The sequence below is a fragment of the Carassius gibelio genome, chromosome B5, assembly GCF_023724105.1.
Source record: "Carassius gibelio isolate Cgi1373 ecotype wild population from Czech Republic chromosome B5, carGib1.2-hapl.c, whole genome shotgun sequence".
In the NCBI taxonomy this organism is placed as follows: domain Eukaryota; kingdom Metazoa; phylum Chordata; class Actinopteri; order Cypriniformes; family Cyprinidae; genus Carassius; species Carassius gibelio.
In genome coordinates, this window is record NC_068400.1 from 31,975,341 (window position 1) to 31,996,866 (window position 21,526).

General features: G+C 41.0%; 1 protein-coding gene across 2 annotated transcripts; it reads right to left on the minus strand.

The window, feature by feature from the left end:
* Positions 1-2,546: 2,546 nt before the first annotated feature.
* Positions 2,547-21,230, minus strand: LOC127958030 (RNA-binding protein Nova-1-like). Of its 2 annotated transcripts, none has more exons than XM_052556810.1 (4): positions 20,509-21,230; positions 13,030-13,173; positions 9,789-9,955; positions 2,547-8,945 (listed from the first exon to the last, which is right to left on the minus strand). In XM_052556810.1, exons 1-4 carry the CDS (start codon positions 20,663-20,665, stop codon positions 7,926-7,928), a joined length of 1,488 nt encoding a protein of 495 aa, XP_052412770.1. In that variant the 5' UTR covers positions 20,666-21,230; the 3' UTR covers positions 2,547-7,925. The 2 variants fall into 2 exon arrangements, with proteins under 2 accessions (XP_052412770.1, XP_052412771.1); XM_052556811.1 differs by lacking the exon at positions 20,509-21,230 and adding an exon at positions 17,146-17,674.
* Positions 21,231-21,526: the final 296 nt, after the last annotated feature.

The following is a 21,526-nucleotide window of genomic DNA, read 5'->3' on the forward strand; positions in this document are numbered from 1 at the left end:
TTTGCAGGACAGTCGATCGCCAGGAGCAGGGTTGGGCACCCCTTATATACGATATAATCAAACATCATAAAAGTCTAATTTTAATTACCTCATATGTCGACATGATGTCGGAAATTTGCAGAGCTGGTACTTAACTGCTGTTTTCGCACAGCGGTATATTTTGTTACATATTTACATCTAACCATCACTCTCAGTAGTGTAGATGGCGCCTGCCATATTATGCATTGGCACACAATTTAAGATATTTTGGATGAAAACCAGGAGGCTTGTAACTCTCCCATAAATATTTACAAAGTAAATTACACTGTCAAAGTCCAGAAAAATAGGACAAGCATCGTCAGAATAGTCCATCTTCCATCAGTGGTTCAACTGTAATGTTATGAAACGACGAGAATACTTTTGTATGCGAATAAAACAAAAATAATGCTTTATTCAACAATTTGTCTCCTCTGCAGCGTATGCTCTTCTGTGTCAGCCGTGCCAAAAGGATTTGACGCTCACAAGCCTCCTGATATGGGGGTATGTGATAAATGTTAAAATTTAAATTTTGGGGTGAAGTAACCCTTTAAGTAAAACTGTTTTATTATTATTTTGTATTATGAAAGTCTTGGTGGTTTCAAGGTTTTGGACTTGCGATCACATTCTTCCAGGTTTGAAGAGTGATGAATTCCAAAGATGTTCTGACTTGATGGTGATTGGGAATTTCTTCCTAGTGGAAAGTGCAAAAGAGCTAAGAGAAACATCAGCTGAAAACCTAGGATCCTTGGTGAATGGAAAGTCAAGGCCGAAGCCTGGCATAAACTTAGAGTGTCCTTAGAAGACTAGCTGAGCATCTTCTCAGAATCTAACAGAACCACAGACTCAAGGCGGGTCACTGATCTAAGGCCTTTATCTTCTGTCGAGGTCACTCCTCTTGGATTTCAAAGAGCCAATGGTGTCTTGAACTTTTGGAGGTTTACGACTCTGTCTCAGAGCATGGTATTTTGCACATGTAATTCAAATTGTTGATGCAAAACTACTAAAGATTTTTTGAACACTAATATATTGCCTACCAACATATAATATACAATCTTGTTTAGATCATCAGAATAAAAATTCATAGATCCTAAACATGGTACAGGTAAGATTAAATGAGTGGTCCTATCATAAGCATGCATAAAACAGTATACAATACAAAAGACAATATACAAGAACAGAAACAACATACACAATGACCTGAAGGATATATGTGTGTTCATTCAAAGAAAGTCCATTTTTATTAGCCTGGTAATACCGAAACTCTGCAACTTCACTTTACTTCGTAGACAGAAGGGAACTGAAATTGAGTGGAAGCAGGAAGTCTGATGTAGTCAGTATTATGTTTTTTCCTATGGTTAAAGATGGTGACAGGGAGAACTCTCACAATGTCATTAAGATGTAAAGTTTATCTGGTCTGGCTGAGGTGTCTTGGTTGCCATGGTAAGCAGGAGCCTGGGGACATTCCCAGACATGCTGGCATACAGTATGTTTATTGGGTGAGGGGTCTGAGATTATTTCTTATCTAATAAATAATTGATTTGTTAAACCTAATAAAAAAATGTATGTCTGATTGGTCCAAATGCCATAATTGTGTAGGTTGGAGCTCACTGTAGCTATAATTTCTCTGTTACCCATATACAATTATATTTCACGATATATTTTTATCCAAATAAATCACATAAATTCATAAGAAAATGTATCATTTTCTAAAAAGATTTTTAATTATATATTAGGATCAGAGGGATGTGGGTGGGCAAGCCGTGTAATGCCAGAGTAATGTAATGCCACAACTTAGACATTGGGGTTCAGATCTTTTCTCCTAACAAAATTGATGCAAGCTTTTCCATATTCCATGCTTGCCTGCTGCACTGGTGACTTCATGTGTCTGTGCTAGTCATGACATTTTTAACGAGCTGTTTTATAACAGCTGTGAAATCGTATTAGTAACTAGTTACAATACTACTGCAAAAAGTAATATTACAACTGTAACTAGTTATTAGGAGCTAGTTACTGCCTAACAGTGTCAGGAGTTCAGAACGCAGAATAGGACACATGCTTATCCGATAACAGTTTTATGTCCTATTTGGGTTTATGTAAATGCTTTTCCGTTGAAAACAATTGGTAGAAATTTAGAAATGTAATCAAATGTAATCAGTTACATTACTTTAATAAAGTAATTGAAATAGCCACACTACTTAATACATTTTAAATAGGGTAATTTGTAATCTGTTACCATATTACATTTCCAAAGTAACCTTCCCAACACTGGTGTACGGTTTATCGGCTGAAACACTTTCATTCTCTTGTACTTGCACAAGTGCGAGCTCAAGCAGTAAGTTGCTACACCAGTGTCACCAATAACAAGGGTTTCTCAATCCTACAAATAGCCCCTTAAATATTAGAATAAAATAACTCACTTTTTAATGAAAAAACAATGAATTTTATTTATTTGGATGGCAGAATATATGTGCTGCTTGACTGGTCTACTTATCAGACAGAAAATGGTGGAATCAATTGAGAAGACAAACTTTTCAGAGGTTTCTGCAATTTATTTTCCATTCCTCTAAACTGAACAGAAGGTACAGTTTTGAAAATCAAAAATAACACCTTTCACTTTCAAAGCAGTTCAGCTTCACACAGTTGGCAATTACAATGGTAACAAGAGTTTCTGCGTGTCATTATCTAGACACTCACAAACACGCACCCATGCAAACGTTCTCACTCGCACTCTCTCTCTCACACACACACACACACACAGAAGGGAATGTAGTAGGAGAGACAGTGGAATGCAGGACAGATTTCACACACTCTCCTTCTGACCTCTCCTCCCCAAAATGAACAGAAATACAAAAATAAACACCCTTAAAAAAATTACAACTCATTTACAAACACCAAAAAAGGAAAAGAATTAAAACAACAACAGGAAAAACAACAATATATCTGTCAAAGTTGTTAAAAACAGGTTGCTTGGTTCAGTTTTGCATCCAGTAGGTTACACTGTGTGTGTTTTTGATGGGACCTAATGCTCAGTAAAGTGCATTTGATGCATCAGTAGACAGGAAGAGAGAGAAATGAATTTGGGTGCTAATGTGGCTCTGGGCCTTCCTAACACTGACAGATATGATCGAGCTACATGAACTTTACAACCTCCGCCGTAAACATCACACCTAAAAGACATTTAACATTGAAATAACATTTTGTTTCAGTTTATGCAAATGTAAATACATTCATAAATTACATGTGGGGTTAGGAGAATCAAGCTGAGAAACTAGAGAAGTCTGAAACCGATGAGCGCAACTCCTCATGTGAATAAACACGACCGTAGCCAAATAAACTGAACTTAAAATGACGTTTCCATGCATGGGTATTTCCCCCTGAAAGTGGAGGCTGAGAGATGGAGTCTCACACGTACGTACACATTCCGCCGTCGTAAACTGGAATCCTCTCGCTTTTATGAATTCCTGATTGACTCCAGTTCCCATGGTTACGCTGCAGTTCTTAGGCCTATGTGTACTGGCCTTTAGAAGACCACACCTATCTGACCGAGAAAAACAGAAGCGGTACAAACCAGAGTAACACAAATGAAGTGGTAGAAAGAAAGAGCGCTCCGTTCGTGACACATGCAGGAGTGTGTCTCGGAGCGACGCAAGTCGTTTATTTTTCATTTTTTTCATGTTTGTCTGTTTTGATTTCCCACCCCTCAAGAATTCACTTGGATATCATGCAATAGAGACGTGCAAAAAGATAACACCTAAATCCACAAAACACACTTTCATAAATGGCTGTGTTATGAATGCGTATAACGTGTATGCCTACTCCATGCCGACCTACAGAGACAATATGACTTAAAAGCAGTGCGGAAGCCACAGGTCAAACGAATGCACAGGATGCCTCTACTGAGTGTATTAAAACCATATAGATGCAGAAAACAATTCTTCTCTTAGTCTATGCAGCTCTGGGGTAAAAAACAATGCTAACATTGCGTTATGTCTTTTTTTTTCCCTTCGCTGATTATCTTTTCATTGGAACTAAAAGATATTGATTGATTGGCACTTGTTCAATGCTTCTAAATAAGTTATCGATATCTAATGTTTCATCACACACCTACATGTCGAGAAGCTGTGAAGGTCTAGTTTGGCACAGGTTGACTATTATTACTGCGTCTATGTAATTAATATTGATACACCTCGTTTATACCCCTGTCGAAAAACGAGCACAATCCTAATCAACAGACCAGACGTTTTTTTTTTTCCTCAACTAAAATATTTCTGTATATTTCACTTATCAAATAGCAGCATTTTTTAATTTTTTTTCAAACTTTACAAAAAAGTACATGTAAACCTATTCATTCAAAATTTGTAGTAAATCCAAAGGCTCATACAACAGACATAACAAAACACAAAACTTGACAACATGCTACAATATTGCTTCCAATAGTTCTTTACATTTTAAGTCGATCTAAAATTATCAATGACGTAGATATGGACACCAGCACTCCAAAGAGAGCAAATCTAATGCACAAACAAATCGCAAAGCTAATCTTAACCAGGCTTGATTGGCACTTTCATCATCCACACGAGTATAACGGATAATCACACACTGAAACCAACAGCGCAAGACTGCATTTAGACCACAAACTAGAGGAACTACACCAAAATACACAAAGAACATGAGACGCGACGGATTACACAGTTTCATTTTTAAAAAAATGAGGGAAAAATGCTGAAATAATCTTCGATAGTTCTCAGAGAGAGGAGAGAGAACACAGTACAAACGACAGTCATGCCATCGTTTGAGTTTGAGGTGGCTTTCACACCCATCTCCCATAGGTTATTGTTTTTTTGTTCGTTTGTTTGTTCGTTTTTTCTTACCCAGAGTTCTTGGGTTTACAAACCTCTACGTTCTCTCAGAGCACAGATTCCCTGTTCTAGCCAGTTTAAGGTAGAATACTGAATCAATCAGGCAGAGAGCACGAGAATCTGATCGAATGTATTAATGTTAGACTATGTGGCGTATTAATCCAGAGGTATGGTGTTCACAACAGGGCAGAATACCCATCGGCCCCTCTGGAGACACACACCCCCTGCAATAAACACACACACACACACAACACATCCGTGGCGACCGGCAGCCTGGAGGGGAAGAAAGCGAAAGTGGAAAGGAGAGACAACAGAAAGCTGGAAAAGTGAGCAAGACAAAAGGGAAGAAAAAGAGGTAGTGCAAAGACAGAGAGAGACGACACAGAGAAAGTGAGAGACAGAATTAATCCTAATGTCATGAGTGTCAACAAGCGGTTTTTCTCCAAATATAAATGACATCGCCTTCTCTGTAATCATATTACCCTCATATTGCTGCACCAAGTGCTTGTGCTTCTGAAATCAGGTACACAGTTTGATTCCAAACAGTATTGAATAATAATTTATACTCTGAGAACCTGATGTCTCACGGCTGGTACTGAAACATAGTAAATAGTTCAGGAGTACATTAAGCGTATGGCATGTTAAATGGTATGTTGAAGGGTATTTAAACAGCAATCATGAGAGATGTGGAAATGGTAATATTCCTCACAATTATGTAATGGATATAAATAGGTTACTCTCTCGCCCTTTCTCTCTCCATCTCTCTCTCTCTTCCCTCCTTTTTCTACGTTTCCGCTTCCCCTCTAGCGAGTAGATTAGAGGGTTGGTAGTTGGAGGGAGATGATGAATGTCTTTTAGAGTGTGTATGTAGGTCAGCAGTAGATTGGGCTGTGCAGTGTTGTTATATATAGAAGTCGAGGGTTCAGATGGAGATCTGCTAATTAATGACAGGCCTGGGCGCCGGTGGGGAATCGGACCCTCTGCGACCTCTGGTCTTGCGAAGGTAAACTACAGGTAGACGTTCCTACACCAGAGCCTCATGGCCCGTGTACTTGTGCTCGCTCGGTTTCATTGCTTTATTCCGTTATGCCGGGTCTCAGAATACACGCTCTCGATGGTGTGAAATATGTACAGTACATTCCATAGTTGCGATGGCGTCAGGCCGCTGGATTCACAGTGTGGTTCAGAGACGATCACTCGCCCTGTATGGGAGCTCTTGCTTACTCTCCATGCAAGAGCCAATTGCTGGCAAGACCGAAAATGCTGTTAGCAGCAAACGTTTTGATGCAGTGTACAACTGTGGAATTAACTAATGAGTAACTATCACCAGCAGTCTGTGAAACTGATGACCTGTTGATCAGTGGAAAATGTTGAGGGCTCGTGAAACTCTCCGGCAATGCTTTAGAACGTTGGGCAAACAGAGCTGTGTATCTGACGCTACGGCCTGGAGTTTGGTTTCTCAAAGGAAGCAGAATTATGATCGGTTAGCCTGCCTCGCAGCGACGCCGCTTTACTGAAGAAGGCTGAAGGTCGACAGTCATTACAGTAGCATCCTCCGGCCACATCGAATGACTTCAGACAGGTTACAAAAGCTGTGTCGTTTTAGTCTCTCGTTCACTACCTCAAGCGCACCTCTGCTGCCAGTCTGACGCAAACAGGGATTAACTGTGACGTGAACGAGGTGGCATCTGTAATGCACCAAAGACTTTGCTGCACTGCATACAAACTGGAAATCTTTCTCCTTCTTCACAAACATGAGGTATGACAACCTGAGCTCCTTTCAAACAAAACAGGCACAGACATTGCCTGGCTCCTCCATTCAGAGGAAGAGGAGAAGTTAGAGGTACATCTGTCTAAACAGGTCCAATTATTTTTCAAGTTCAGGATTCTAAGGACTTTAATTCCTTGGTAGAGTGTCCAAAGATTTTCTGTAGTAAGAGTTAAAAGTCAATGAGACAAAACAGACAGCTTTTAATATCTTACTGTTGTGTCTTAGCTCTGGTGGGATCTTTTGAATATCCACTTGCTTTTGTGAGTAAATCGCAAAATGCCCCCAAAAATTCATGACGGCTCAGAAACTCTCCCATTAATACTAAAATCAGTAGATATGACAACAAATCTCTTCAAATGTGTTTTCTTATAGCACCAAAGTGGGATCCTGTGACTAAACTGCACTTGTATGTATGTGTATTACATTCCAGTTCTCTAATGCTGAGTATCTGAACTTTGATGTATGATGTCGGTCTCTGTCTGTCTGTGTCTGAAGGTTAGTTGTCTTCTCTCAACAGCATCTCAATTTGATACTCTATTTACATTTTTTTTTAAATATCAGGAAGTACTTTTACATTCAGGTTAACCTGGAATCGCAGGTTTGAGTAAATCTAAAAAGAGACTGATTGTGAATTGACCATAATGGAGAATTAAAGAGATATTAGTAATGTAATGCAGACTGAAATCTTTCAGCAGGTGTTCGATATTAAGTCTCAGTTTAAAACAATAAGGGGAGAAACCAAGAGTACCTATGGAAATGGTTCATAGGTATCTTTCTTTTCATTTCAGGCCTACACTATGGTTGCGGAAACTGAATTCACTGATATCAAAAGGGGGACTGCTTCGAACTCCAATCTCCTTGCTCAGGGTGTGGATTAGGTGTGAACTAAACTGTGAGGGTTCTGCAATGCAAGCCAAAAATTTAACATAGAATCCAAAAGACCCTGGCTATGATAGAGGAAGTGAGGTTTGATCTCCTCCTCCTCTGAGTGCCCCAGGGCACGGTACTCGGACCTGGACAATGTAACACAACTTTAAAAACACAGCAGAATTTCAGTCGCAAAATATCACATTTCTCCCCAAACAGATTATCTATCCACAATTCCATCAGATTTTTTTCATTTGTTTTGTAATCGTCCTTATTTTTTGTTTAAATATTTGGACATGTTTCTCGCTCCAACCCATCCATTTCTCCCTCGATTTCATTCATTCAGTCACCTTTTCATTCTCTCTGGTTTCCTTCGCTTTCGTCATTCCCCTCCCCACTCCTGTCCATCCCTAGCCCACTTTCTGAGGGTTGGTGGCACGGACGCCTTGCTCGTATGTGATTCGCTGGCTGATAAGATACTGGGCGGCCTGCGTTGCTGCCGGTGACCCTGTGATGGTCACCTTGCGATTGCGTGTGCCTGGAATGAACTCTCCCTTTTTGGAGATCTGAATACGTGCACCTGTCAGCTCCTGATACTCCACGAGAGTTTTGCCGCCTTTTCCTAAGATAGCGCCGACCAAGTTCTCTGGAACAGCGATCTCGACCACTTCCTTTCCACCTTCTGCTAGCTTATCTGTGCCCAGAAGAGATGATGCCACCAGTGGGGATGAGGGATTCAGGTAACCGTTAGATGCCCCTGTGGCGGCCGCTAGAGAGCCCAGTGAAAAGCCCCCTAAGCTAGGTGCGACAGGGTGACCGCCCCCTCCAGAGGCCTCACTGGCGTATGTAGCAAGCAGATTGGCAGCAGCTGCAGCCGCTGGATTAGCGCTAGCTGCAACAGCAGCAAGCACCCCAGATGCAGCGGCCGGGTTGAGGCCAAGCCCCAGTGTATTGGTATTGTAGCCATAACTGGCTAGAGTGTTCAGAGCAGATGTAATGGCAAGCAGATCATTACCGGAAAGACTTGACATGGCGGAAGGGAAGCCACCCATGCCCGCGAGACCCACCTGGCCAAGGAGCGTGGAGGCTGTAGCTGCCGCTGCGGCGTTGGGTAACACCTCTGTAGAGTTGGCGAAGGGGGATCCGGTTGGGTTGGAGTTGGCCACAGGGCCTGTGATGTTGGAGTAACTGATATTGAGACAGCTGCTGCTCTGTGGGTCCTCTTGAATCTTCTGAACAATGATCTCCACGGCCTTGCGGTTTTGCTCTGGCTCCCCGCTCACTGTCACAACACGCTCCTGCAGATTGATGCCCTCAGGCTTCTGAGAAAGCTGTACCCATGCTCCTGACTGTTCCATCACAGCCTTAACTGTTGCCCCACCCTTACCGATGATGAGTCCTGCTGTGCTGTTGGGCACGATCAGTTTAGCCTGTGGAGGAGGGGGAGTGTCACTTTGATTGAGGAACAGAATAACATGCATGAGACTGCACACAACCCCAAAAATAGATACTGCAATAAGCTCAAGTAAGTCTATGCTGGTTATGTAGATGTTTGTTTTCTGTCCACAATTCTACATTAAAAAAATTATTGTTGTATATTTTATATTTTACAATATAAAACCCTGTATGTTTATATATGTTTAAGAGTGTATAACAGTGTGTGTGTGTGTGTCTGTGTAAGGTCTGGCTCTTAAGTCAGTGCTTATATCAGCCATTTGTTGATCCCCAGTCTTACATTGCAGCTGCTCGCTCTCTCTCACTCCCTCTCTGTTTCTCATTCTGCAAGGATCATGCAGGTAAAAATAACCCACTGCTCTAACACTTTGCTGCCCCTCTCAGCCACTCTTTCCCTGGGGAACGACCACCAGCCTGCCCTGCCCTCTGCCTCCTCTGGGCTGGTATATTTGCCTGTCTTCAGTGTTGCTTATCACTGTCAGACAGATGATTTACATGCAATTTAGAAATTGATTTCAGTAAGACTTAAGGAATAATTCACCTTTTTAAAATGTCATGTAAATGCTCATGTACAGATGAAAACTGTAGCTTGACTATACACTCAATTATATTCATGTAAATGCACTCATTCCGTAAGCTAACTAATCAAAATGTTGCAATACTATGAACTAAGCTGTAGTTTAGTTGAACAACTAATTTGCATGTTTAATTCTTAAACTGCAAAGTCTAATATGATTAACTCTACATCATACATTTAATAACTAAAAACTGGTACAACTGTTTGGATTTGGTGTGGTAGATCAACCTCACAAACTAACCTGTTTAACACGGTCAGGGTTAACAGTAGTCTGTGGCTGGAGAATGCTGACTGGTTCGGTCTTCTGACTGCTTTGAGGCATCTCACGAACTTTTTCAGCAATGAAGTTATGAACTCCATTCAGAGCTTCCACCGTACCTTGAATCAAACAAACACGCTCTGTCGTACCTGGCCAAGCACACACACACACAAAAAAACAGAATGTTAGCATATAGAGTTTGCACGCAAAATAAAAATTTTTTAAATATCTAAACACATTAAATGAGATGATGTATGTATCAGCATATACTGTATGTAATTACACTACCTACAAACAAAGTTTAGAGTCTGTATGCTTTTCCAATGTTTTTGAAAGAAGTCTATTATGCTCACATAGGCTGCATTTATTTGATGAAAAATAGACTAAAATTTTTAGTTTTGTAAAATATTATTACAATTTAAAACAACTGATATCTATTTGAATATACTTTAAATTGTTACATTTTAAATTGTTAAAACTGTTACATTTGACATTTTCAGGAGCCATTACTCCACTCTTGAACTTCACACAATCCTTCAGAAATCATTCTTATATGTTGATTTGGTGAGCATTTCTTCTTATTATCAATTACATTTCTAAATATGGTTTTCTATCCAAAGCAACTTGCAACTTAAAGCTGTATTCAAGGTGTACATTTGATAATTTCATGAATTTGGTGGAAGCTTAACCCATGACCTTGGAGCTGTAAGCACCATGCTCTATATATTTAAGGTCATGGAAACATACATTATATTTTCAAAGAAGCTATTTGTCCTTTCTGTATAAATCTATCTATCAGAACGCATGAATGTATGCATGATGTAATTAATTCTGAATGCACAGAATTCTGAACCTGTCCTCTCTATCCACATCCCTCCCACGGGACATGCCAAATAAATGTCCAGAACACACACACACACACACACACACTATGTACTAATCTTTGCCATATCACTATCTTTACTGCTGTAACTGTGAGAACCCAAAGTACCTCTGCTTGGCTGGACCTGTTTTACCATGACTAGCAAAGTCTAAAATTATTTATTGTTACAAAGTCTTCTGCGTATTGTGTCAATGTGAATTCAAGTAAGGATTTGTTTAGTCTTGTGGTGGAAAATATCATTTGATGTCCTAAATATATTTTCATGACCATCTTCCATTTCATTTGAAGAGAGAGCTGTGGGAAGCGAAGGCATGTAGGTTGTTGGTAGTGTGTGTTTGTTTCCGGGCAACAGTGCAGAGATATAGCTGCACGTGTGTGTTTGCTCCAGCACACATGCATACTTGACCAAGTGTTTGCTCCTCGGCTGTGATTTCTTTTTGTTGTTACCACTAGATTGAATATCACACACTTATTCATATCTGAAACACAGCACACACACTGAAGCAACAAATTCTCCCAGATTTTCAACATTTGCTTTTCAAGATGTCAAAGGATTATGGATAAAATATGCTCTAATAAAGTACGCAGAAGAGAGAGTGTGTGTGTGCTATTTTAATTTCAGTCCTTCTCTTGTTCAGTAGGTGTGTTTTGTGGTAAACGTCTGCAGTTAAATGAGTTTTAGGAAAAGACTGATTATAATTTCCATGTGTGACAGGCTACAGTGCGTGTGGTGAAACCGCTGGAGTAAAACAGCTCAGCTGTAGGTGAATTCTTTTTATAGCTCTCTTGCGAGCCAGAGAGAATTTAAATGTTTCCCTTTCAATGTCTCATAAGATAAATAAGGTCTGGAAGAGAAGCTATTTTATCAGAGACCAGTATGATTGAAGATGTGCTGGTGTTTGTGCCAGAGCAGCACTGCTTGTAATAAGGGTTTGGCAAAATTCAGAATCAAAGATTGAACTTCCTTTCCATTTATGAGTTGGAATTTTAATGTAATTAAACTGGTCAGAGCACACAGGAAGTTGAATTTGAAAAATGAAAAATTAATAAATAAGGTCAAAAGAAAAAAGCTTTGTCAAGGCAACATGCAAACTTTGCTTTTTTTATCAGATTTATAAGAGTTATATTAGTTATATGGATTTTCTTGTAGAACCGTTTAATTAAAAATCAATTGAAAGTAAAATGGCAATTTTGCATCCTGTTAGCTGAATTACACATCGATTCAAATTTGGGATTCATTTCAAATTCAGGAACTCAAATGGAGCTTGAAGGTATTCTCAATTCTGAATAGAGCACAACCCTGGTTGTATATATAACTTTGTGTGCTACGATGACGTTGTGCTCTAAAGATAAACGCACTGAAAAAGAATGGTTAGTTTCATTGAAATCTGTAAAATATAAAAAAAATGATGGAATGGTGGAAGGTGAGTTTGCAGGACAATAAAACTGCACAAGCAAATGAGAAGACAAGCGAGAATGTGTGTTTGTATGTGTTAGTAGGATAAGTAAGGGTGAACGACAGAACAGGTGGTCTAGGATAGTTTTAGTTGTAACGGGTGTGTTTAATGAATGAAAACATAACTATTCACAGACAAATTATGCTCATAATATTCAGCTTTACGCTTCACAGTTGTGACACACACACTTTCTCTCTCTCTTTCTCACATATTTTCTCTCCCTATGGGCACATTTTCTACTGTCATTCTCTGCCGATTTTATTTTTCACGCTACAACAAAGCAGCTTCTTAATGGCACATGGTGGAAAAGATACTATAGTCAATGACACAAACAGGCCAACACCTGTAATAGGACTTGTTCACATTAATCTACCATGGTGTAGCTCTCTGTCAGACCTTCTGCATAATATTAAGAAAACGTATTATAGCTTTTCAGCTCGCAAAAATCTACGGGTGTTAAAAAAAGTTTATCAGTGGAATTGAAGATTGCATAAAAAATGCAAATGTAAAACTCATCCCTCATTCCTAACAATAAAGACTCCAGTTATGACCAAAAATAATGTCACAAAACAACCTCAAACATTTTTTTAATCTCTAAAAATCCAGTATAAAATTGTTACTGATACTTTGAATGATCTTTTTTTCAAGAGTGTTTAGTGTGAAAGAGATTTATGCATGGCACCATTAGCTCTGCCATCTGTTGCACAGTAAATAAAATGATTTAACTGTGAGGATTTATAACACAGATCTAATAACATAAATTATAAATAGATGAGGTAAAGTGAACTGTTTCAATTAAAACAAAACAAAAAGCAATCTGTGCTAAGCTCTGAAATAAGTAATGTTCATCTTTATTTAAGCCAGATAGATATTTGATTCATACCTGGGTAGAAGTCTTTAGATTTGGAGAGTTTGATGGTGGCTCCAGTCTCTTTCTGAAGCTGGACGATGGTTTGCCCCCCTTTACCGATGATTGAACCAGCGGCATAGCTGGGAATCAACACCTTCAGGAAATATTCACCCTCCTCTGCATTTACACACAAAAAAACAAACAAACACAAAGTTAGAGATAAAAGCATCACAGTTCAAATATTTTTTTTAGAAATCAGGCTTATGTCATATGGTCTATTTCCATTGGAAGAAGTAACAGCGTCACAGAAAGGTCTGAGGTGTACATTCACTGTATATAACAGTTAATAATTATACATTTATTTTACAGTGCTGTTCCACTTGTACATACTATGTACTTATTATAGGATTCAAATAACTGGGTAATAACTACGTACTAACCCTGAACCTACAACTAATCCTGATCTCAAACCATGTAGTTACCCTTATTTTACCCATTCATCTCTTAGGGTAAGTACATTGTACATACAAAATAAGGTACAACCATAATACTGTTTAAATATAATTGAATATTCCTTTATGTTTTTGTGCAATCTGCAGTCATGTTTAATTCAGAGGATTTTTGGGATGTGTAACACATTTCTGTAAAACCGTAGTAAGATTATGTAACAGTTTGAAAACCTAAAGCCAACCAGAGTGCACAATCATTACTTCACTACGGCTCCTCCTTTTGAAACAATCAACAAACTAAACATGAAAAGTACTGTCTGGTTCTTTTGTTCACTTCCTTGCCTTTTTCATTTCACTATATTTCTTTCTTAATTTTTTCTCACTCTCTTTCTCTCCCTGATGAGTTCCACTGATTCTGCCTGTGTCCCACTTTTTCCCCATGCAGAGTTAAAGTGACCTGCTTTGGGTTGGTAGAGGTCTAAATTTAACCAAACTATCTCTGTGTTGTGTGTCCTTCACTATCTTCTTCGCCATCTTTCTCTCTCTCACACACAAATGGTCGGCCACCCGACAATCCGCTCAGATGCTCAGCATGGAGGTTCAGTGTCACAGTCAGAAGTTGAGGTTTAAGTGAGAGTGTGTCGCGGGTGGTGTGTAGGCAGTCTCTAGCGCTGCACTATACTGAGGACGTGGGCTTGTGGGTAATTGCCTGGAAGGCTGTTCAGGCAGGAGCATATGGATGCTAAATCCTCAGATTTGTCCTGAAGAACCCAGCCAACAGCACGCAAGTCACTCCGAGGTTCCCAGGGGGGACGAGGCTTCCCTCTCCAACCACAATATTACACATCCTAAGCACAACATATGGCCCAGAGTCCACTGATAAAGCAAGTGAAGTATCAGAAGGTTATTACAACCTCAAAAACATTTTTTTTTACATGAGAGTCGTCAAAATCCCTCACCACTAAACATGCAAATATATTCCATCGTGACATCCTATCAATAACTGTTTTAATTTGATTTGCAGCTAAGATGCCATTTCTTATTTTCAGTACATTAGCGCTTTATGTGACAAAATGGAAGTAGGTACAAAAGTACATTGTGCTTGTGTACTAAAAATGTGTTTTTCAGAGACTGTAGTAAATCCAAGAGATAAGATGGGTTTCGCAGACTCAAATGCCCCCAATCTCCAGCAGCTGACCCTTTACCACTGCAGAGAGGAGGAGAGAGAGTAAGAGATACAAGGAGAGAGAGAGAGAGACTGCAGGATAAGCGCAAACACACTAATAATAAATAGAAAGCATGTAAAGGACGAGAAAAATATAGAAGTAGAAGCAGGGATGAGAACGATTCATTAAAAAGGAAGAAAGAAATATTCGATCTAAAGAAAAAGACTGTTCCAGAGAGTGGTAGAGGAAAACAGCAACTAGGGGGGAGAGGACAGATGAGGAGAAGAGGAGAGGGGAGGGGCAGCAGGAGAAGGTGAAAATATTATGGTCTCTAAGCAACTCTGATTGACTCTCCTGTGGGAATGTTTGATACATTCTAAATAACACCAAAGACCACTACATGGTGTATGTGTCACCGTTTTCACCTATACACTAATGCTGGCGTGAATCTTTGTAGTGAGTGATGTGTGCAGTTCCTCCAGAAATGCAGCACACACTCTCACAATTGGAAGACCAATACGGTCAATATGTGATCAATTGTCCTATCCAGACAAAATCATTAATACCAGAAAATCGCGGAAATCTAGAAAAACATAATTGTTAGCCCAGGCATATACAATCAAGCCAAGAGTGGGAGGGCCAGTTACTAGATGGCACCAGGATCAAAGAGAACATTAGCTTCAGTTGTAATACATTATCTAGTCTAACAGGAACACAGAAAACAGGGAAGAAAGAGGAGAGAAAAAAGAAGGAAAGAAAGAAGCAAGCTCACACGCAGTATAACTCGCTTAAGCGCAGCTGATCGTGCAATGCACAGTTAGAAAGATACTCGAGCAGAATTTAAATTGAAAAGACAATTCGAGAAAAACACAGAGCGACCCAATCACTCTCGTTTCCATACATTCCTAAAGCAATGCATGAAACTGTGGAAAAGGGGGAATAAAAACTGTATTCCCATCTCTGTTATACAGATCTAAAGCTGTTATCTGCAGCACTGCTATTCTTTTGTTCATCCCTATCTTTTCTCTCTCCCTGACTGACTGGCTTTGCTCTGTGCTCAGTCACTCTAAAAAAATTATTTGTTAAATGAATATGTGCAAATGTCAGAAGGTGTGAGATTTATTATTCTCTGCACTGGTACTGACCTCAGGGTTTCTCGATAAAACGCGCAGCGTATGACAAATACTTCATCTTGTGACTACGTCATACACAAACACTAACACAAGGACACTAGCTCCCTTTGTAGGGCCCTGGAGAGAGGTTAGTGGATACAACTGATATCTGGACGGAGCCTTGCAGAGCAGTTCAATCTGTACCTGTCCTCTGCAGCGCTCCAGGTGCGCAGTGGGATATGCATTACATCATTGCCTCACCCGACTCAAAGCTCCATGCCACACACACACACACACACACACACACACACATGACTGACAGGTAATGATAGGATTCTAGTCCATGATGCTCTCTGTAGCCGAGCAAACACACAGCTGGGCAGATCCCGATCTTATCAATGACCGGTCTGTTAAAGGGGAGGGTGCGAGTGTGAATGGAATGAATGCAGACACTGTTAGAGGGACTGTTTAATGAGGACAGTTTGCAGCGAACGGAGGAAGAGGACAGGACGCAGTGGACACACGCTCAGGAATCCATGATGGAGGTTTTTGAAGAGTGCAGCCAGAGGGGAGATAAGGAAAGAGTCAGCGAGATTATAAGAACGGAAAAGAAAGAGAAAGGGCAATTAGGGCTCTTGCAATCAGTGAAGTACGGCACACCAGCGCACCACAGCGTCACAGAAAAGTGAACCTCCGGCAGTCGTTTTTTACAGAGTGGCGACGTGGGGACCGTTTGACCTTGGCGATCAGGGGGAATGAAAACTTCACTCTTTCCATCACGGCCGCCTCACAATTATTTCCAAGACGACTCGGAAATATGACATTCCTGAAGGCGCAAAGATCCAACGAGAAGGTCGGCTGCCGCTTACCTGTTGTTAAAAGGAGAACCTAGGGCACATTCTCATGCAGCAGTGATTTGAGAATGGCGGGCACTTTGGGAGCGCTCCTCACCCATGCGCTCCTGCTTGCGGCGATGATGTAAGGAAAGCTGGTGTAACAGGTTTTCAGCAGTGAGTGTCTGAGTAAATAATACAATCTGTTGCTGATGTTTGCCAGTAAGCCATACTTACACAGCCGCTAACGCAGTCAGACAGTTATGGGCTCAAACCTATGATTACAGACAGCACATAGAGTGTGAACAGAGTGTCATGCAAACACACAGAGGGAGCGGGTCAAGTGGGATTGTATTGTTAAAACCCCCCACCCCCATGCCACACACACACACATACTCTGCATGTGAAAAGGTGGGCCTGTCCTAGGCACACTGCAAGGACAAGCAAGCTTCTCCTCACAGAATGAATGAAGAGACGCCAACGGTGGACGGGAAAAGAAAGGGCAAAAGAAGGAGAGACGCAAAGCAAAATGGTCAACTCGTCCACACGCGCATTCAACAAGTCAACAAAAGGGGACGGAATCTCTTACCCATTCTGCTGTACCGTACTGGAGGTGGGGTTCAAATAGCCATGGACGCCGAAAGGCTGGACCGGTGAGCGATGCCCGACTTCAGGCTGATCATAGGAGATCTGCCGCCGTCAAGGAATGTGGCCAGTCAACCTTTTTCCCCAGGTTCGTATCCGAGAGGGGGACAACGTCAGCGCATCCTCCCCTCCATACCCGCAGTCAGCCCCCGTCTCTCTCTCTCTTGCTCTCTCTCCCTCAGTTTCCCTCTCTCTCTTTCTCTGATTGTGTGTGATGGCAATGCAATTGCCGTGTGTGAGTGTGTTTGTGTATGTGTGTGAGTGAGTGTTTGAAGCAGAGAGGCTTGGTATTGTTCAGGCAGAGGCAGACTGACGGGGGGAATCTTCCTACTGCATCACCCTCTGCTTTCCTTCTCATCCATATTCAGCAAGAGCTCCAGCCCTGTGCTGCATTCTACAGAGAGGCACCTAGCGTGTCCAATCACCCCGCACCCCTCCCCAGCGTCATATATACACACACACACACACACGCTCGCACATACACACCAAGGCTTTCTTTCTCGTCGTCCCCCCCCTCGCCACTTTGACGCAGCACTATAAAAGACGTAGCGCCTCGCGCACGTTTGGGTGAAATATGAAAAGGTAGGATGGAGGGAGGCTGCAGAGGGAGAAAAAAGAAAACGAAAGAGAATAAGTGAAAGAAAGTGCGAGGGAGTGACCTTGTGTGAACGGAGAGGAGGTATAGCGCGAAAGCGGGGAGGCGGTGGGCTCCTTGGACGGCCATGTTGAAAACACAACAACAGAGAGAGATTTTTGAAAATGGCAGAAAGGATCTGCCGCAGAGCGCCAAGGGGCCGGCCAACGAAATTACTGCCTATAAATCCAAAGTCGCTATACCCAACCAGCGTGTGCGGGTGTACGTGCCGGGGGAGGGCTATGAGCTTCGTCCCAGGGTCATACTTCATTTGCATAGTAGCTTTTTTCAGCTGAGCTTGATAAATTCTCTACATATCCAATACTAGGTACATTAACGTGCTCTGCTGGGTGTCTCAGATGCAGTATACAGAAGTATGGATGCTTCTGTTCAGGCAAACCGATCACGTTCAACACATCCACTGGACATTCTAGAATACATGAGCCTCTCTTTCTCTCTCTCTAGCCCCTCCTTTCTCCACCACCTGCCCAATTCACAGTCAACTCACGTCACCACACACTGCAAGGGCACCTGTGTCCTTCTCTTGCTCGCTTTCGCTCTCTCTCGCTCGCACCTTTTGATCTAATACAGAACCACACAAAAACACCAACATAAATAGCTCTGCCAAAACCTCCATTAGCAACATTAACATGCCATTTCAATTGCGACTGGTAAGAGGCCACACACACAGAGACACATGCTAAGTAACTAACTGTGTGTGCACTGGTGAAATTAGCATCAGCAATCAATGACTGTTTACAAAAGGGAGGGTATAAAAGGATCTCCATCACTGACCGTTCTTTTTGTCGTTCGCTTCAGGCCAAAGGTCATGCAAGGGGGAAGGGTTCATTCATTGATAGGATTATGTCTTAATTAACAAAGCTAGATAGGTGAACAGAATAAATGATTGTCTGAACTGCTAATGAACAAAAATAAATAACTTACTGACTAAATAAAAGACTAATCTCTAAACTATGCTTAATTACATAATATATTTATAATTACACAATTAATTTGCTTTGAAAAAAGCTGTCATACAATCTAGTAAAAATGTTTATCACTATAACAACCTCTTCCCTTCCCTCCATTTAAATTGTAGCAATCTTTTCTGTAATTTCTACTCAATTTCAAAATCAAATAAGAGTTTTTAAAGCTTAATTTATTGCATCATTAGTGGTTAAATTCAAAGTAGCTTAATAATGCAATTAATGTATCACTGCAGGTTGTAAGCTCTTCACTGATTTTATTTTATTTATTTTGATGTAAGTCAGCAATTCACCAAATATTTTTACAGTGCATAACAGGACTTCAGCTAGCTAGTATAGGTTTATTAATGGTTACTAATAATGAACTAAAAAGCTAAGACACTATACAGTCCTTACAGGATTTGTATGATTTTTTTAAATATTATTATTATATGCCTGCAACTTGTCACACTATTTAGCATAATACTACTGCTTCTACTTGTACTACTGTACTACTTTTATGAAAAATGTTAATTGTACCAATTAATTAAATACAAAGCATATTGCACTGTCCGAGTCAAAATATCAATGCATTTATTTACAATTATTTGCAATTATCTACAAAAACAGCAAGTACTAATTAGTTAATCTGCTAATTAATAAAACTGGTTTAGTTCAATTGTCTGTAAAAAAAATGTTTAGAAGTCGAGGCCTCAACGAATTAAATGCAACAGATTGTTTTGACGAAATACAACCCTAAAAACCAATCCTATATAGGCTAACATATCCGGCTCACCTCTTATTAGTTCTTAACAATGAACAACATAAACTGTGCATAAGCTATCAAACGCGCAGGGCAGTGTGCAGGGTGATAAAACAGTCGCTGGACAGCTGCAGCGGAGCTCCACAGCGGGCACTACCGCCCCGTGAGCACACTCACAGAAATGTTACTATCCGCTTCGCTCTAATTCAAAAGATCAAAATACGCACACGGTAAAACGGGCGCTCCAGAACATAGCTTTATAACCTGACCTTCTCAGCAATTATATTAAGTCGATGACTCAGACCACAGTCCGAAGATATAGGCTATGGTTCAATTTTAAAAGACTATATAAATAAAATTAAAAGCGGGTTTGTTTTAAGCAGAAAGTGATTTATATTACCAGAAACACCCTTAAGGAAACTTTTTTTCTAAATCAAGACGGACCCTAGTGCTCTTTTGGATATGTATTAAAAGCTCCACACGACGCTATAGAGGGGAATTCAATCTTTTGTTTGCATTGGAGTCTTGTTACTGCATATGAATAGGGATTAAACTACAGCAGCATGTGTGCTTTCTCCCTTTCATTCATTTTCTGCTCAATTTAGCTCGAGTCCCAGAGGGACGGCCACCACCACACTGCACATCACCCCACCGGGTCATACAGGGTCAGGCTGGACACATGCGACCCGTTTTAATTGTAGTTTTAATTAACTGTAGCGCTGCTGTAGCATTTCATTTTACAGGTGCTTAAAACTGCCACTTTATAAACTAAAATAAATAAATAATTCGATGGACAAATCTCTCAGACCCAACCTTCTGAACCCCCGCAGAGTTAGAGAGCAGATATTTTAGATAAGCACGCGTAGGCACGCGACTCGCGCTCACAGGAGTCTAGTTTGACTCGACTTATTTGGAGCAGCAGGCCCGAGCGCTGCCAGATTTTACCTCCGGTGTTGGAGCGCTTGGTGCTGCCCGCCTCAGTCGGTGTTTCAAGGGGTCGCTTTCGGGAATCGGAGAGATCCGGGTCCATGTGTGGCGACTGTGAGAGGTGCTGAGGAGAAGAGAAGATCCCGTTCTGCTGAACTGCCCCGCCAACAATCATTTTGTCACCGGCTGGAGTTTACACCGCGTTAGCGCACCGAAAACCGTTGGAAAGCACATAAAAACTGGCCAGCGTCTCCTGTCCGAGTGTTTCTTATCGCTTTAAATGTCATAAAAATGCCATGCTGCGAGGTCGCAGAGATTGTCCGTTTCAGCCTCGCTGTCAACTATTTCCCGTTGGGAGAAGGAGCGCATTAAAGCTCTAAATATAAAAATCCATTCAGTGAAGTCTATTCATTAGCGCGCATCAGACACTTGAGACGTCTGTGTGTTTATTGAGCCCACACGCACACGCGCAGTGCCCTCTCCAAAAAGATCCTCGCAACCATTGCCCGACAAACTACGCAAAGATAAACAAACCAAGATTCACACTCAAAACAAAAAGACAGTTCAAAAGAACATTGTTTCGATGGATCTTTTTCGGTGACCGCGATTCAGCGCCGGGGTTTGGGTATATTGTATCGCTGTAGACGGTGTCAGTCCGTTTGTTTTGGAGTGTATAGGAGAATATTTTGTTTGAGATGCGCGAGTCTTGGTCAGCGCGCGGCGGCGGCGGCTCGGGTGACAGAGCTCTCGCGCAGCATCCCTAGACCAATTGTGAGCCAGAGCGCCAGAGCTCCCCTGACGTCACGGGTCTGATCCTTCAAAAGAGCTTTTCAGCTGCAGCAAGTGTTATACTGACTTGTTAAACAACTTGTTCTTTAACGAAGCTCTCAAAATTATACATGAAAACATAGCACTATGTTATAGAGGTTATTAAATATGGAACAACTTTCAGGTGCTACGAAGTGATAAAAAAAATAATAATAACGTCGATTACCTGAGGCAACACTGCAGATTATTTACGATTACAACAAGACAA

What these genes read in the sequence shown, in the direction of transcription:
- LOC127958030 (XM_052556810.1), bottom strand. Translation starts at nt 20,665, where the DNA reads ATGATTGTTGGCGGGGCAGTTCAGCAGAACGGGATCTTCTCTTCTCCT. An exon ending in CAAGCGCTCCAACACCGGAG is followed by an intron (nt 13,174 to 20,508) that starts GTAAAATCTGGC and finishes GTGTAAATGCAG; the next exon opens with AGGAGGGTGAATATTTCCTG. An exon ending in ATCTAAAGACTTCTACCCAG is followed by an intron (nt 9,956 to 13,029) that starts GTATGAATCAAA and finishes GTGCTTGGCCAG; the next exon opens with GTACGACAGAGCGTGTTTGT.